This window comes from Pseudorca crassidens, chromosome 7 (genome assembly GCF_039906515.1).
Source record: "Pseudorca crassidens isolate mPseCra1 chromosome 7, mPseCra1.hap1, whole genome shotgun sequence".
Taxonomy (NCBI): Eukaryota; Metazoa; Chordata; class Mammalia; order Artiodactyla; family Delphinidae; genus Pseudorca; species Pseudorca crassidens.
Window position 1 is genome coordinate 102,167,979 of NC_090302.1, and position 18,362 is coordinate 102,186,340.

The 18,362-nt window shown below is 36.2% G+C and overlaps 1 protein-coding gene across 1 annotated transcript in view; it reads left to right on the forward strand.

Annotated features, from left to right (window-relative positions):
- ADAM28 (ADAM metallopeptidase domain 28) overlaps positions 1-18,362 on the forward strand; it is a 61,364-nt gene that overhangs the window by 12,609 nt on the left and 30,393 nt on the right. Inside the window, exons 5-10 of the mRNA XM_067745175.1 lie at positions 1,781-1,857; positions 3,485-3,677; positions 5,431-5,502; positions 6,401-6,472; positions 11,114-11,283; positions 13,846-13,930. Of these exons, the coding sequence (XP_067601276.1) occupies positions 1,781-1,857; positions 3,485-3,677; positions 5,431-5,502; positions 6,401-6,472; positions 11,114-11,283; positions 13,846-13,930 (669 nt within the window). The remainder of the gene's footprint in view (positions 1-1,780; positions 1,858-3,484; positions 3,678-5,430; positions 5,503-6,400; positions 6,473-11,113; positions 11,284-13,845; positions 13,931-18,362) is intronic.

Consider the following 18,362-nt stretch of genomic DNA (forward strand, 5'->3'; position numbering starts at 1 on the left):
CACTCAGAAGCAGTGTCATTGCCAATTAGTGAAAGTGAAATGGTGTTATGGCAACAATGTTTTTTTCACAGTAGTAATTTCTTTTCTTTAATTTTTATTTTATATTGGAGTATAGTTGATTTACAATATTGTGTCAGTTTCAGGTGTACAGCAAAGTGATTCAGTTATACATGTATATATATCTGTTCTTTTCCAGATTCTTTTCCCATATAGCTTATTATGGAATACTGAGTAGAGTTCCCCATGCTATACAGTAGGTCCTTGTTGATTGATTATCTTATTTTATATATAGTAGTGTATATAAGATGTGGTACCTATATACTATGGAATATTACTCAGTCATAAAAAAGAATGAAAAAAATCCCATTTGCAGCAACATGGATGGACCTAGAGATTATCATACTAAGTGAAGTAAGTCAGACAGAGAAAGACAAATACCATATGATACCACTTACATGTGGAATCTAAAAAAAAAATGATACAAATGAACTTATTTACAAAACAGAAACAGTAGTAATTTCTTAATAGATCCTCTAACATTTTTACAGTTTGACAAGAACAAATGTATTCCTTGACCACCATGGTAACCATTTCCAGACTTTAAGGACTCCTTATAGGAGAGTGGGCAGAAAGGGCTACTTATTTTCATTTGAAAAGTAGAGAATTAAATGTATCTGGTGTTCTTATTCAGTGCCAATCACCTCTCAGGATCATGTAGTCTCTCAAACTCAAGACTATTTCCTCAATGGTAGAATTGTAGAATTCTGTGTTTTCCCTAAATAATTTCCACTCTGGACTCTTATTCAGAGAAGAAGACAGGATGAAGTGGTATGAGGAGTGTTTTATCCTTGCCATCTATTCTGAGGAAGTTTTTCAAGCATTTTCTTCCATAGCAATGCACAGAGGTTTATGTGGGCCAATACCTCACCTGTGCCAAAGTAGAAAGGTGAATTTGACTGAAGTACATCCATGTGAAAAAGTGCTAAGACTGAGCATTTGGCTTCGAGTGGATACAGGGATGTTAAACTAATCTAGTTAGTCTGGTGGCGCTCTTTGGAAAAATCAAGAAATAACAGCACAAACTGAATAATCCATTCATTGGAAAGAGCTCATCAGTGTTAGGAAAATTTACTGAGCAATTAGCCAAGGAAAAGAATGAATGTCTGGTGTTTTGGGGGCTCAGGTTTTAAACTTATACCTGGGAGTTGTTTTTTTCCCAAACTGTATTCATCCCTGTTATCCTTCTTTGGCAACAACAAAATTTACAACAGTGTTTAGTTAATGCCCCCTAAGCATTTGGGATCATTAGCTAAATAGTAAAGATTTTAACCACAAAAGGCTGCTTAAAGAAAATTTTTTTAGGGAGACTTCCCCGGTGGTCCAGTGATAAAGAATCCACCTTCCAATGCAGAGGATGAGGGTTTGATCCCTGGTTGGGGGACTAAGATCCCACATGCCGTGTGGCAACTAAGCCTGCATACCACAACTACTGAGCTCGCATGCCTCAACTAGAGAGCCCACACACCACAACTAGAGAGAAGCCAGCACGCCGCAACGAAAGATCCTTCATGCCTCAACGATGATCCTGCGTGCTGCAACTAAGACCCGATGCAGCCAAAAAAAAAGAAAAGAAATTAAAAAAAAATTTTTTTGTTGTTCAGCATAAAATGATTTGAAAATATTATAGATCTTGTTTCAAGATTTCAAATTCAAATTTAGTAGCGGGTCTAAAGTACATGCACACTTTTCCTTTGTCAAACCCCTTTTCCCTTTTCTCTAGGATGACTGTTATTACCAAGGACACATCATTAATGAAAAAGTTTCTGATGCTAGTATCAGCACATGTAGGGGTCTAAGGTAAGGCTTCATAATGGTTTGTTTGTACCTGTGATGATGGGTGTGTGTGTGTGTGTTAATTACCTAAAGAATCTCAACTATAATAAATTATACTATAGTTGAGTATGAATTCTAAGGACTCAAAAATTTTGAAATTTGAAGGAAACATGGCTTTTCTTGGTAGTAGTTTGTAAATTACACCTCTGAATTGCTTGCAGAGTTGTCTTTGTTTGTTAGCTTGTTTTCAAAATATAGGTTTTTGTGTCCCAGTTTTACAGTCAGAATCTTTAGGGAATGGGAACACCTCTCTTCACTCTAAACTCTCTCTAGTGTGTCCAGTCCATGCCTATGACGTCCATTTCTTTTGGGATGTTAATGACTTGTCTTGTACTTGTCTACAGTAAGATATCTCTTCTGATGCCCAGACTTCATTATCTCACTTCCTCTTCCATATCTCCATCTCTCTCCATATCTGGATATCTTAAGGAAATCTCAATCTTAATATACTCCAAATCAAACTAATGATATTCTCCCTCATGTGGCGTTTTTCCAGTGCTTCCTATCTCAATAAAAGATATAGTCAACCAACCACCTAATACAGAAACCTAGATTCCTTGATGACTTCTTGCCTTTCAAATACGCATTTTCTATCCATTTAACAAGCCCTATTGATTATATGTTCTAAATATTCCCTGAGATTATTCACTACATTCTCTCTCTACTGCCACATCCTAGTCCAAACTGCCATGATCCTTTAGGCAGACTATTGCAATAAGTCACCTAACTTATTTCCCCAATCCACTCTTCTACTTCCACGTATGCTTAGTCCAGTCTCCCTGCTATATATTCTCAGACTTTTTCTTCCTAGCAGTTATCTGCCATAATTGCATGTAGTACGTATACATCATATAATTGTATATATTTGTGGATCAAATGTGATTATTCGATCCACATCCATCTTCCTTATTTGAATATAAGCTCCATGAGATGAGAGACCACGACTCTTTTCCTTTTACCTTCTGCCCTTGCTCCAGTGTCTAATGAATAATGGGTGCTCGCTCCCTAATTCATGGTTAAATGAATCTTAGCTCAGGGCTTTAGCAGAGAGAATCGAGAAGAAATTGATAATATTCATTGATTATGTGCCTTATGTATTATCTCCTTCAATCTTTACGACTATACTATTAGGTAGATATTATTATTCCCATTTCAGAGGTGGAGAACTAAGGCTATGTGAGTTTAAGTCTTTTTCCCATGGTATCATGGATAATAAGTGATAGACTCAGAATTTTAACTCTATCTATAAGACTTCAAAGTCTCTTTTATTGTCGGTGTATCTTTAGAGCAGACCAGGCATGAGAATCGGAAGGACACTTGACTGAGAGTCAGGAATTTTCCATTCTAGCACCGGTTCTGACACAGGTTAGCTATATGACTGCAGTAGTTACTTCTCCCCAACTAGTCCAGTTTCCTCATAGAGAAAATAAGTTTAGGTAATCTCTAAGCGTCTCTTCAGCTATAATGTTATACCATATTTTACTGCCATGAGCTTGGAATGCTTTGGCATTGGTCATTTTTTGAAGTCGACAAGTCTTTAGTGCTCAGAACTGGAATATTTTTAGGAAGCTTAGATTCTTGTGTTTTTCAGGGGTTACTTCAGTCAGGGAGATCAAAAGTACTTCATTGAACCTTTAAGCCCCACAAATCAGGATGAACAGGAACATGCACTCTTCAAGCACGATCCTGATGAACAGAAGACTAACAGCAACTGTGGGATGGATGACATGTTATGGGTACCTGAAATTCATCAGAATGCAGCCCCATCGGCCACCAGTCTTCTTGTATGCCTACTTTTATTTTTTATTTGCGGTGCTCTCATGTATCTCATCCTGGCTGCTCTGGTTTCCAGTCTTAGTAGCTCCAACTGACTGAAACTTTACAGTCATTGTTGAAACTAGTAGGTTAAAGAGACATTAAAACCTTACTGTACATTGACGATTTATTTAATGAGTGTGTAAGGATCAACTATTATTAACAACATGTTGTGTGCAAGGGTTAAAAAGACGCATCGATATAATGCTGGCCTCCTAGAAGCAGACAGCTTTCGCGATGCTACAACATACAACAAAGGTGTAAAGTATTATTACTGCTTTGAGATAAAATACCCTGCCTTCTCCATGAATGAATTTATTCAATAAATCTTTCTTAAAGTACCGCCATACGTGCTGGGGATATAGCAGTGGGCAAAATAAATATCAGATCTTCCCACAGGAACTTAGAATATTCTTTCACACCTGGAATTCAGCTTCTGGTCACAGAAGGAAAATGAATATTGCTTGTGTTTGAAACTATAAAATATATACACAAAAACTTTGTCATTATTACCTTCATTTTCTTTAGGATATGCTTCACATCCAATCATCTCTTCTACTGATACATGTTCTCAGAATGCATAAGCACTGGACAGAATAGGTTTGAATAAAATAGAATCTCTGTTGGATTCAATTTGCTATGGGTTTAAATTCTACCAGCGGTATGATATCTAAGAGTCCAGGAGAATCACTCTGACATATATGTTCCTATGAACGTTGATCTCCTGGTTTAGCTTGGTACAGGCCTCTAGTCTTTCTGTCTCAATTCCTTGGTAACTGTGTGCAAATAACCTCGCTCTCATGACATCTTATTGTTTGGTTTTGCTACTTCTTCTCAGTTCCTCTCACTGTTATCCCGCCTCTGATGGACCACTAAATATTAGAGGCCTCATGTAACTCAATACTGGGTCCCATTCTTTACTTTATCTACACATTCTTCCTAGGTAGTCTCATCCAGTGCTATGTCTTATTTAAATAGGAACTGTTCACTAATTACCATCAAATGTATATCTCCAGCCTTTGCCTTTAGAGGCCAGACCGTTACAAGTAGCTACCTACTTCATGCATCTAACCCTTGTCTGAATTTCTCATCTGGCCTCTTACCAATTTCTACTGATTAAAGAGTTCAAGAACCCAGATCAGTAAAAAATCTACTGTGAAACATGTTTTGTGTTTTTGTTTCATTTTGTGGAGAGAAAGAAACTGAAAATAGGGAGGCTTGGAATGTGGGAAGGAGATCAAGCACTGTCTGAGAAGAAAAGGACAGACTGGCTGCCGCGGTGGCTCTGGACTTTGCACCATTGGTAAAGGAGGGTGTATTCACTGGGATAGGAATAAAAGGCAACCAAAACAAAACAAAACCCTAGGAGGATGCTGAAGTTAACGTGCCTCTATTTCACAGCAGGCTAGTGGAGAAAGTCCACCGTTCAAAAAATATGAAGACTTTGGTTTTATTTTTAGCACTCAGTTGTGTAATCCTTTACACTCTTTGGTAAAAATGAAGGGGCCAGACTAGAATATCACCAATGTCTCTTCTACCTCTGACATTCTGAGCCTTGTCTATAGATGATTCTGGATGGTTAGTTAGAGTCAAAATGGTAATATTGTCTTCCTTCATTCCCAGACCAACCAACTCTTACCAAATTCCTCATTTAAAATTTAAGAATGACTCTTGCAGAGAGAGATGTTGTCTTAGTAATCTTCTTTTTTATGTTTATTATAGAAATCCAAAGACCAGAAGGCTTGGGAACAAAATAAATACATAGAATATTTTTTGGTCCTGGATAATGGTGAGGTAATTATATCAGATAAATGTGTCTTTTAAAATGCTATACTACATAAATTTATTATGCAAGATATTAAATAATGGATAAGTTTTTAAAAATAATGAGTATGAGCTATTCTTTTTTACAAATTGTTTTGAACCTAGGAAATATAACATATAATTAGACTGATATGATCTTACCTTTTAAGGAATGTACACCTAATATGATATGCATAAACTGATTTTTTTGCACTATAATGTGCCTTTCTCATTGTTTGAAGAGCCCCAAACTTATTTTCCAATTAAATTCCTTTGTCACTTTGTCTTCTGTTAAGTAGTTAAATCATTGGTAAATTAAAATTTATGCTCATCAGGGAGTGGTAAATAAAAAAAAAACAAAACTAATGGATAGAATTTTCTGAAAAAGATGATTTGTTGGTAATATTCATTGTTAATCTTCTTTTATAAGAATGCATTTTATAGATTGATTGTTCTAAACCTGAAGTCCACATGTGTGCTCTCAAAAGGAAAATTTTTGTGTTATGATAATGTAAGTTAGTTCAGACCCTAAAATTTTGACCTCTCTTATTATACTAAATTCACTTACTGCTCATATTTTTTGAAATAAGTAGACTATTCCTTGCACTAGCGCTCCTCAGCTTAGGAAACTATGGTATTTAACCGAAAATATGTCTGCAATAGCTCCTTAGAGCTTTACACTGAGCTAGTACTTCAGGGGACAAAACATCATCTCTTCTTCCAGACTGCTTTAATTTAGGTAGAGAAATAAGGAAGTGCTTTGTTTTTAATGTTTAAGTGTTAACTTTTATAACTGATCATTAGTTATAATAAGTAAAATAAAGTGAAATTGCTTTTTCTTACCTTCCAATTATATTCATTTCTATCAATGTCTATATTTTGTCTGTAGTTTAAAAAGTACAATCAAGACCAAGAGGAAATAAGAAAGAGGGTGTTTGACATGGTCAATTACATCAACATGGTATGATATATTTTATTAAGTGTAATTTTAACAATTTGCTAGGTGATGCCATTGGGTGTTTCTATGAATGTTCATGAGGCAGGGAAGAAAAGCCAATAGTCCTAAGACTGATACTGCTTACTGGCTCTTGAAGGGTGACCACAACTTCGGCAACTTAATTGAATATTAATATTACATGATAGAGAAGTATCTCACATACTCACCACACTATTCTCAGGTCCATGAAGGTATAGGAGGTGGTTTTGTTTCATGGTTTTTATTTTTCTAAAACCCAGTAAGAAAATGCTGACACACAAATCCCAATAGAAAACCAATCTAAGGAAGAAAATGGAAAACCAACCCACCAACCAACCAAAAAACAAAATAAGCCAAGCTCTGGTACATAGCAGCTTTCAATACCTAATCTCATTTAATCCTTGAACAACGCTAACATATTATTAAACGTAATTTATAGCTAAGAAATTAGTTTCTAAGATGCAAAATAACTTGCCTAAAATCACAAAGTTAGGAAATGGTAGAGAGAAGATTTCAACTTAGATTGGTTAGATTTCCACGCCTATTTCCATTGTAAAACTGTTGATTTGGTTCTTTAAACGTGATTTTATTATCTAATTTCTAAAAACTTTTAAAAAATGATTTTTATATCATTTCTATTTAAATCTTGTTAGTTTCCTATTAGTTGAACATATGGTTACCTACTTAGTTGAAATGGCTGAGTCACCTGTGGTCCTGCAAATCCTCTGAGGATAGAAATAAAACGAAGGTGGATACAATGACCAAGGTCATATCTCATATTCTCACCACAAAGAGTATGCTGACTCCTCTTAAAGAGCCCCAAGAACTGGCCATATTTATTGAGCACCTACTTTGTGTCGGTACTTTTCTAGATTACGGAAATAAAATGGGGGACAAAACTGACAAATATCCTTTTTTTCAAGGAGTTATCCTTCCCTTCAGGAACTTAGCATCCTTGTTCAAGGAGGCAAACAAACAAGTCAAATAAAGAGTATGTAAGATGGTGATAAGTGCTATACAGAAAAATAAAGCAGAGTTTTTAAAAAGAGAGAGAAAGGGAGAGAGAGAGAGAGAGAGAGGAGAAAGATTGAGATATCTTGGGTGCTGTGTTAGACAGGGAAGTCATTTCTAATAGGGTAACATTTGAGTAGAGACTTGAAGGAAGGGAGAGAAGTCTGACCCTAGGCAGAGCAAAGGACCTGAGGGCAGAACCTAGATTGCCTTGTTTGAGGAATAAGGGGAAGGCCATTGTGGCTGGTCGTAATAAGCCAGGGCTAGGGTGGGAGATGGCATCTAAAGGTAGCAGTGGCCAGAATCTGAAGGCCCTGTGGGTCTGCGTAAGGACTTTGCTATTCTTTTTTTTATTGAAGTATAGTTGATTTACAATGTTATGTTAATTTCTGCTGTACAGCAAAGTGATTCAGTTATACACACACACACATATATATATATATATATATACACATTCTTTTTCATATTCTTTTCCATTATGGTTTATCACAGGATACTGAGTGTAATTCCCTGTGCTATAAGTAGGACCTTGTTGTTTATCCATCCTATATATAATAGTTTTCATCTGCTAATCTCAAACTCCAAACCCTTCCCTCTCCCACCCCCCTCTCCTTTGGCAACCACAAGTCTGTTCTCTATGTGTGTGAGTCGGTTTCTGTTTCGTGGATAGGTTCATTTATGTCATATTTTAGATTCCACATATAAGTGATATCATATGGTATTTAGCACTTTGTTATTCTTAATGAATGAGGAAGGCATTGGAAAGCCTGAGCTGAGGTGTGACATGTTCAGATCTGTGTTCTTAAAAGATTACGTTGGCCATTCTGTTGAAAATAAACTGAAGGAAAGCAAGGGCAGAAACAAGACCAGGTAGGGGAATCGTGTCATAATTCAGGGCAAGAGAAGATGGTGGCTTGAGAAAAGGCAGTGATGGGAGACCTATTGAGAAGATCTGATGTCTGGACAGAGTCAACTGGGTTTACGAGGTGGGTGGAAGATGAGAAGCATAAGAAAAAGAGTGGAGTCAGGTGACACCAAGGGTTTTGACCTAAGCAACTTCAAGAATGGGGAACAATGGTGGGGGATGATGGAAATCTATCAGAGGAAAGATTAGGATTTCCATTTTGGACACAGCAACTTTGAGATATCTCTTTGTATAAAAATTTCTAGGTGGAAATGCTGGAGATACAAGATTGAAGTTCAGGGCAAGAGATGGCAGGTCCAGGTCCATAGATATAAATCTATGACTTTAGCACATATAGATGGCATAAGACACAGGTTAGCAAACTGTAGCCTGTGGACCAACTCTGGCCTATTGCCTTTTTATAAAATAAAGTTTTATTCAAACACAGTCATGCCCATTTGTTTACATTGTTTATGGTTGCTTTCCTGCTACAATAACAAAGGTGGTGAGTAATTGCAACCAAGACCACATGGCCTCAAAGCCTAAAATATTTTCTACCTGGACCTTTGCAGAAAATGTTTGTAAAATCACCAAGGGAATAGGTGTAGATAAGTAGGAAGAGGACACAAAGATATATACTCGAAGTACTTCTCTAAGGAGGAGTAAGAGGGGAAGAGGTGAGAGAGTGGAGGTGAGACCAAGGAGTAGACAGTGAGATAGGAGGAAATCCAGGAGAGGTGGTTATTCTAGAAGCTACTTGAAACAAAAATCTATCAAAGGAAGACATGATCAATGATGTGAAATGTTCTGAGGACCAGGAACTGGCCACTGGATTTAACAAAGTAGAAGTTATTGGTCTCCTGGATGAAGCACGTTCCTGTGGAGTGTAAAAGCATGATTCCAGGGAGTCCAGGAGACAATGAAAGAAGTGGAATTAGAGACAGCAAATACAGAAATTTTGTTATAAATGGAAGCAGAGAAATGGGGCATAAGTCATTGGAGGAAGAATCATAAAGAGAAATTCCGGTCCCGCCACGATGAGGCATCCTTTATATGCTAATGAGAACCACGGCACAAAAGGCTAAACACTGACAGTGAAAAAAAGATGGAATAATTTTTGGAGGAATCTCTTTGATCTGGGGAGAGATGGCAGGTCCAGCGCATGCATGGAGAAGTTGGCCTTGGGCTCACAGTTCATTCATATAGTGAGGAAGGGGAAGCACAGGTTGTTTGAACAGGTGTAGACCAGTGGGTGGACGGGGTGGGAGCTTGTGGAGATTCTCTTCTGGTTGCATCTATGCTCTTCGATGAATGTGGCAGCAGGGACGTCTGCTCAAAGTGAGGTTTTAAAAGAAAGTGGCAGAATTTTTGAGAAAGAAGAGCAAGCATGAAAAAATGTATAGAAGGTTGTGAGAGTGAACGGGTTTCGGAAATGCAGCAGGTTTGCTGGAGGGTGGTTCAGACCACTGGAGGTTAGTGGTCATGGCTTCTAAGCGAAAGCAGCCAACATCATTTGTTTTCCCCTGTCTGTGTTCGGGGCTTGATGGGGGAGAGACAGAAGGGAGAGTTTGTTTTAACCGGGATTGGAGTTTTGTCAGGTGAGTAAGATAAAGAAGAGAGGAATAAGGAAGTTGGAAAAAAATCAAAGGCAAGATTTTAATCTGATTAGATTTTTACTTTGCTTTCGATGATAATTGCATTCCTCAACACTTTTCTTGTTTTCTTGTTTTTTTTGAAAAAATATCTCCTCAGGTTTCTCAGCAGAAAGTTGCCCCAGGAGAAGGCCTGTAACTGTGTAGTTTTTTTCCCCAGCTTTATTGAGATATAATTGGCGTATTACATTGGGCAAATTTAAGGTGTTGTGTTGATCTGATATACTTATATATTGCAAAATGATTAGGTTCGCTCACCTAATAGGTTGGCTAACACCTCCATCACGTCACATGATTCCACCATTTCTTTTTTGCGATGAGAACATTAAAGATCTTCTCTCTTAGCAATTTTGAAGCATAGAATACAGTATTATTAACTTTAGTCACCATGTTGTACATTAGATCCCCAGAACACCAGAAGCTTGTACTCTTTGACCAACACTGTGCAGTTTTATAAACTACAGTAGTAATTTAAGTTTTCATCTTTAGAGTAAGTGTATTGTCTCATAAGCTTAACTAGTTATTTCTAAAGGTTATTCTGTATGCATTGTAGATTATTTGGTTCAGTCCAGTTTCAAGTATTAGAGGTCCCTTACTTTATTGTACTCACATATGCAGGACTTTTTCATGTAGTCTGTTCCTTTTCTGATGTCCAAATCAGCACCGAGTCAGGCTTGCTAATTCTGAAAAATTATGACTCTGAGGAAGTTACATAGCATTTGAGGAAATATATTTATAGTAAAGTCATAGTCATGAACTACTAGCAGGAAATTATAATATTTTTTGAGGTTGCAAACAGGAAAAGTTTGCTTCAATAGATGCTTTGTCCCAAAAAAGGGAGTTTATAGACCTGAAATATCTAAGGGTGTCTGTCTTGCCTACAAATGGGGATGCTAGTGTCTGCCAAAAGAGATGGTAACTTCCATTTCACAAGTATGTTTGGAAAGAAGGTTTTTACAGTGCTGTTGTAAATAAGTTTCAAAATCTAAAGTACATTGAAAAGTTTAAAAGATAACACCATTATGAGTTGTTACTTTGCCATTTATTCTCTTTCAACAGCTTTATAAAAAGCTCAATACTCATGTTGCCTTAGCTGGGATGGAAATTTGGAATGACAAGGATAAGATAAAGATATCCCCCAATGCAAGCCTCACCTTGGAAAATTTTGCTAAATGGAGGGGGGATGTCCTCCTAAGAAGAAAGCGTCATGATGTTGCTCAGTTAATCACGTATGTAGAGATTTTCCCCTTTGTATGTTCTGTGGTATTTGCCATAGACATTTTTCAAAGCCTTGGCAAAGCAAATGGTATCTCAGGTTACAGGTTTACACATAGAGCGTTAAAAGTTTAAAAAGTATTCATTTGGATCTTAGGTTGCATGTGCTCTTACTTTTGTTCCAACGATTTTTCTTTTTTTTTAAGAGAGAGGCTAGTAAGTGAGCAGTGATTCATAACAAGCTTGTTTGTTTTGATTGTGTATAACAGAAAGGAAAGGCGGGTTTAGATAATGGCAAGAGGGATTTAGATTCAGTGTTTTAAAAGAATGGATTAGCTGTACGCACCAATCAGGATAAACTTCTAGGACTGAAGGAAAATTGAACATGATATTCTAATCCCATGCTTCTACCATCCTGACAAAATGACTAATTAGTGACTAATTTAAAAAATAGGGGAAATAAATCCAACAGCTATAAATGACACAAGACTGCTAAGCATATGCCTCAAGACAGTTCTGCCGGATGGTTTGCAGCTGGAATCAGATTGCAACAAAGAGTGACTTAAAATTACTTGAGTTTCACTACCTAAGAAAACAGTGGGTGTCATGGGAAATAAGTGGACTAGGTCCTGTCAGAATTAATTAATATTCTGTGCTGGTTATCTATGACTGCATCAGCACGCAACTTCCAGACTTAAAATAAGTCTTCTTCATTTATATGTCTAGTGCCTTGCCTGGGGTGCCGGTTGGTCATCTCTTTGCATATACAGCTTTTCATGTGGCTAACTTGGACTTCCTCCAATATGGCAGTCTCAGGTTTCTGGATATCTTAACAAGGTGACTAGCTTTCCCCAGAAGAAGCATTCTAAGAGGCCCAGGAGAAAACTTCAAGGCTTGTTATGACTCAGTCTTAGAAATCACACATCACTTCTGGTGTATTCTGTTGGTCAAGAACAAGTCATAGACCTATCCAGTTTTAGGGAAGGTGCTACACAGGATATGAATACCACAAGGCTGGCTCATTGGGTTATCTCTGAAGGCTAGCTGCCACAGTTCCTTAATTTGGAAAGATGAGTTCCAGACTCAGGGGCCCACCACAAGACATAGCTCATTTTGGGGAGTGGTTTGGTGATTTTCCAGGGTCTCGAAGGTAGTGAGTAGTAAGGGAATTCAACTCTTACCAGACTGGTCCCAGGACAAAGCTAAAATGGTAGTTGAATCCAGTATTGTGAAGTAATAGGGTAGAGAAATATAAATTATAGACAAGATGACAGATGTATAGATAAAAAACAGTAATCTAATATCAAGAGTAGATTTCCTGAATAGACCAGAATAAACAAGATAAAAGAACTAAAAAGATAAGGATGGAAGGAAATAATTGCCCTTTCATGTGTAAACTGAAAGCCTTACCATTTACCTGACAAATTAACAAAATATACCTATACCTGGGCATAACCGGGTATGAATCTTAGAGTCCAAATATACTCTATCCACTGAAAAGAGAAACCAAAATAGGTAATCCCATAATGGAGGAAGATTTTATTTTTTATAAATGAGCTAGTAGTAAGAATTAAATCCACAAAAATGTAGACTTAAGTATAAATAATTTCACAATATAATTTTAAAAGAGAATATAAATGCCATAAATCTTTAAAATATCATGTATGATACAAAATATCATTACAGAATAACAGATATTGAAATCTCCGTAGGGAATGGAAAGTGGCAGGAAGTTCTCTAATTTCCTCATTTTTCATGGCAAAATGTGTACTTGCCATTCTTTATGTTGATCGTGGAAAAATATAGGTTCAACTTTTTATGTAAATGCACCTACTATGGGAATTTTTAAAATGATGCCTACTTGCAAATTTCTAGATGCAAACCAGGGTCAGATTCTTAACAGACAATAATAACAGAATAATAATAACAAAAAAAGCACATGGAATTATTAAAAATTGAAAGAAAAAATGAAACAAAACCAAAATAGAAATTAAAATTACTAAAGACCAAATATATCATCTACGTAAATAAATGCAAGTGGTTCAAATGTCACTCCAATAGGACAAATATTGCAAATGCATAAATGCTTCAATAACACAAATACTTATAGAATGAGCCCAAACTTAAATCAAGCTACAGCTAAAACAGTGCTAAAATAAAAGTAAACATATATAAAAATACATGAGGAGAAAATAAATTAAGGTGAAACATGTTTCACCTTAATTTATATATTTATATAAATTTATACATACATATGTATATTATAAAGCAAAACATTTGTTAGAAAAAAAATCCCCCTTTATTTCCTGACAAGAAATGAATTCCACAATGAAAAATATAAGAATCATGAATAAGAGATATAAAATATTAAAGTGATCGCTCCCAGATGCTTGGATTTAGGTGGTATGAAAACCATTGTATTTAAAAAAATGCCTTCTGCAAACTCGCTGAAGGAAATATTTGAGTGATGATTCGCAATGTGAGTTTCTCTGTTAATTAGTAAGGGTTCTGGATGAATTGTCTATAGAAAATATACTTAGAGTCATAAGCTTTATCAATTTCTCTCTTTTTCACAGGGCAAGTGAATTTTCTGGAACAACTGTGGGCCTTGCTTTCATGTCTACAATGTGCTCTCCGTATCATTCTGTTGGCATTGTTCAGGTTTGTTTAAACTGTTGGTTCTACAGCTCAAGCCTGTCAAATGCTGTTCTGCTGCATCTGTTGAGAAGGTCATGTAGTTTTTCTCCTTTGGTCCTTTGGCATGGTAAAAAACAGTGACTGAATTTCAAATGTTGAATCAATCTTGCATATCCAGTATAAACCCAACATAACATGGTCATAATGTATTATTTGTATATATTTCTGGAGTCAACATGGTAACATATGTTGAGGATTTTTGCATCCATATTCATGAGGGATATTAGTCTGTAGTTATCTTATCCTGTAATGTGTTTTTCAGGTTTTGTTATTAGAGCAAGTATCAGGGTGAAGGATGTGCTCCCAACTCTTCGATGTTCTGGAATATTTGAGTAAAATTAGTATTATTCCCTCCTGAAATGTTTGGTATAATTCACTAGTAAAACCATATGGGTCTGGCATGTTTTTGTGGAAAATTTTTAAACTACATTTTCAATTTCCTCAATAGATATTGGACTTCTCAGGTTATTTATCTCTTCTTGAGTGAGCGTTGGTAGTTTGTGTCTTCAAGGAAAGTTGTCCATTTAAGTTGGCATATATTTGTCGATGATACTCCATTACTATCCTTTTAATATCTGTAGGATTTGTAGTGATTTTCCCTCTATCATTCATGATATTAGTAATTTGTGGGGTTTTTTTTCCCCCATTATCAGTCTGGCCAAAGGTATATCAATTTTATTGATCTCAAGGAAACAGTTTTTGCTTTACTGAGGCTTTCCTAGTTTCAATTTCATTGATTTCCGCTCTTGTCTTGATTATTGATTTTTTTCTGCATTCTCTGCATTTAATTTGTTACTCTTTTTCTAGTTACTTAAGGAAGAATTTTAGATTGTGAATTTGAGGGTTTTCTTCTTTTCACATATAATCATTTAATACTATAAATTTCCCACTCTGCACTGCTTTAGCTGCATCCAAGTTTTTTGGATACGTGTGGTTTCATTTTCATTAAGTTAAAAATATTTGCTAATCTTTTTAATAAATTTATTTATTCATTTATTTATTTATTTTTGGCTGCGTTGGGTCTTTGTTGCTGCGTGCAGCCTTTCTGTAGTTGCAGCGAGCAGGGGCTACTCTTCACTGTGGTGCGCGGGCTTCTCATTGCAGTGGCTTATCTTTGTTGCGGAGCACAGGCCCTAGGTTCACGGGCTTCAGTAGTTGTGACACTCAGGCTCAGTAGTTGCGGCACACGGGCTTAGTTGCTCCGCCGTATGTGGGATCTTCCTGGACCAGGGATTGAACCTGTGTCCCCTGCATTGGCAGGTGGATTCTTAACCACTGCACCACCAGGGAAGTCCCCTTAATTTCTTTTTGACTCATGTATTATTTAGATGTGTGTTGTAATAATTTTCATTACTGACTTTTTAGTTTAATTCTGTTATTCTGTCATGGTCTGTGTATTCATTTGTTAGGGCTGCCATAACAAAATACTATCGCCTGTGTGGTTTAAACAACAGAAATTTATTTTCTCACAGTTCTGGAGGCTGGAAATCCAAGATCAAGGTGTCAGTAGCTTTAGGTGACAAGGTGTCTGAGGCCTGTCTCCTTGGCTTGATGATGACCACCTTTTTGCTGTGCCCTCATGTGGCCGTTTTTCTGTGCACACTTATCCCTGGTGTCTCTTCCTCTTCGCATAAGGACATCAGTCTTATTGTATTAGGGCCCCACCCTTATGACCTCATCTAACCTAATTATCCCTTTGACGATTCTATCTCCAAATACAGACATGTTAGGAGTTAGGGCTTCAACATATGAATTAGTGGGCAGGACACAATTTAGTTCACAATAGTCTGGGAATATACTTCGTAGAATTTTGATATTTTAAATTTTTTTGAGGTTTGTTCTTGGTCATTGCCCCATATGAACTTCAAAAAGAATGTGTCCTACTGTTGTTGGAGTGTTCTGTAATTGTCAGTTATGTCAGGTTGACTTACAGTGTTCAATTCTTTTGAATCGTTTATGGAGAGAGTGTTTAAGTATCCAAGCAGAACTGTAGATGTGTCTGTTTCTTCTTTCAGTTCTATAAGTTTCACTTCATGTATTTTGAAGCTCTGTTGTAAAGTGAATACACAGAGTTGTCATGTCTTGTTGGAGAACTGATCCATTTATCATGTTATGTCCCTCTATTTCCCTGAGATATTCCTATTCTGAAGTCTACTTTGTCCAAATTCAGTATAATCACTCCAATATTTTGTGGCTATAGTGTACTTGATACAACCTCTTCCTTACTTTTATTTTTAGCATATGTATTTCTTTACATTTAAAGAAGGTTTCTGCTAGACAGTATATACATGGATTTTATTTTTTATCTAATCTGACAATCTCTGTCTTTTATTTGGTATGTTTAAATAATTTATATGTAATATCATTATTCATATTGTTGGATTAAAATCTTTCATTTTGCTAGATGTTTCCTATGCCATCTCTTCTATTTTTTTCTGCCTTTTTAGGATTGAGTATATAAAAAAAATTTCATTTATCTCCATTATTAGCTTTTTATTGATTTGTTTCTTTTTAATGGTTACCCTGGGGTTTATTATACATCTCTGCTTGTATGTTTTACCTTGAAATGGTATTAACTGGTTCACATATCGTATAAGGACTTTACAAGGAAACACCTCTAATTACTCCCTTCCATCCTTTGTGCTATTTTTATCAAATGTTTAACTTCGCATATACTATAAATACAATATACATTGTTACTAATTTTTCTTTAAAAGTCATCTTGCTGTGCAATTTAAAATGAGAAAAAATTAGTTTTCCGTTTATCTTATCTTTACTGGTGCTTATTTTGGTTACATTCCCAACGTTCTTCCTTTCTTTGCAGAGAGAAAATTTCTATCTGGCATAATATATTTTTTCTTCCATAAGAATTTTTTAAAAATATTTCTTATAAGACAAGTCTCCTGTCCATGAATTCTTTCCATTTTTTTAAGAAGATGACCTTATCTCTCTTTCATTCTTGTATATATATTTCACTGGGTTGACAATTCTGGGTGGATAGTGTTTTTCTTTCAGCACTTTTAGTGACCTCACTGTCTGCTGGAGTTCCTAACGAGAAATCTGCTGTAAACTTTATCTTTGTTCCTCTCTAATGTGTGTGGGTGTTTTTTTTTTTCTGATTTTAAGATTTTTCCTTTGTCCTTAATTTCTTCGATTATAATTATAATTATGTTATAACTAAGGAGTTTTTGTGGGGAGAGGTGATTTATCCTACTTAGTGTTCCTTTGTCCTGGGGCTTGGTATTTGTGATTAATTTTGGAAAATTTTAGGCCATTATGTCTTCAAATATTTCTTCTCTTCCATTCTCATCCTTTTTACTTTCTGGGATTTCAATTATATAAGTAATTGAACATATATGTATGATCATTCTATATTACCCCACAAAACTTGTATCTCCATGTTTGTTTCATTTTGTTTGGGTTTTCCTTTTTATCATTTTTTTCAATTCGTGTTACCATTTGGGTAATTTCTGTTGAAACATTAAATCCACTGATTCTTTCCTCAGCTATTCCGGATCTACTATTAAGGCTATGGAAGGCATTATTCATCTCTGTTACTGTCTTTTTCAATTCTAGTGTTTCCATTTGATTCTCTCTTATGGTGTACAACTCTCTTTTTCCATCCAGTCTTATATGATATTCATCTTTTCCACTGAAGCTTTTAACATATTAATCGTAGTTATTTTAAAGTGCCTCTCCGATAGCACTAATAGTCTGAGTCTGGTTCTGTTGATTGGCAAGGTATTGTTTTTTCTTGTTTTTTTGGGGGGGGGGGATGCCTTATTACTTTTTGTTGAAAGTTAGGCATCTAGTGAAAGGCAATAGTCTGAGGTAAATAATTTTTTTTTTGGCCTGGAAATGATCACTTCTTTCCTTCTTCTAGGACTTCAGTGTGAAGATTGGAATCAATCTAGCAGGAGTTGAGCTGGGTTCGGGATTTTTTGATTGGTATGAACATCCTCAGTGCACCACAGATGTTAAATTCCTTTCACATTATTTTGTGTTTAGAATGAAGGATGGTTTGCCAGAGTTTTTCTCACTGTGTGTTCCACACTCATCTTTAGGGCTTTACTGCATCTCACAGGGAGTCTCTTTAAGCTGTTATCCATCTCCCATCAATAGGTTGTTGTTACTTGTTACTGGATGATTGTTGGACGTTTGGTGGGAGGAGGGCATTTCCTTTTGCTCTCATTAAGCTCAGTCTTAGGCAAGTCCTGCATCTCTTAGTTTCTGGCATGGGTCCTTCTAGCGATTCTGATCCACTGCCAGATGTGACGTAACCTCTAGTGACGTAAACCCAGCAGGCATTCCTGCTCCTTCTGCCCCTCCCCTCCAGTGGTAGAGGTTTTTTGCTTTTGGGTTTTTTATTTCCCTTTCTTTTTCTTTTTCTTTTTCA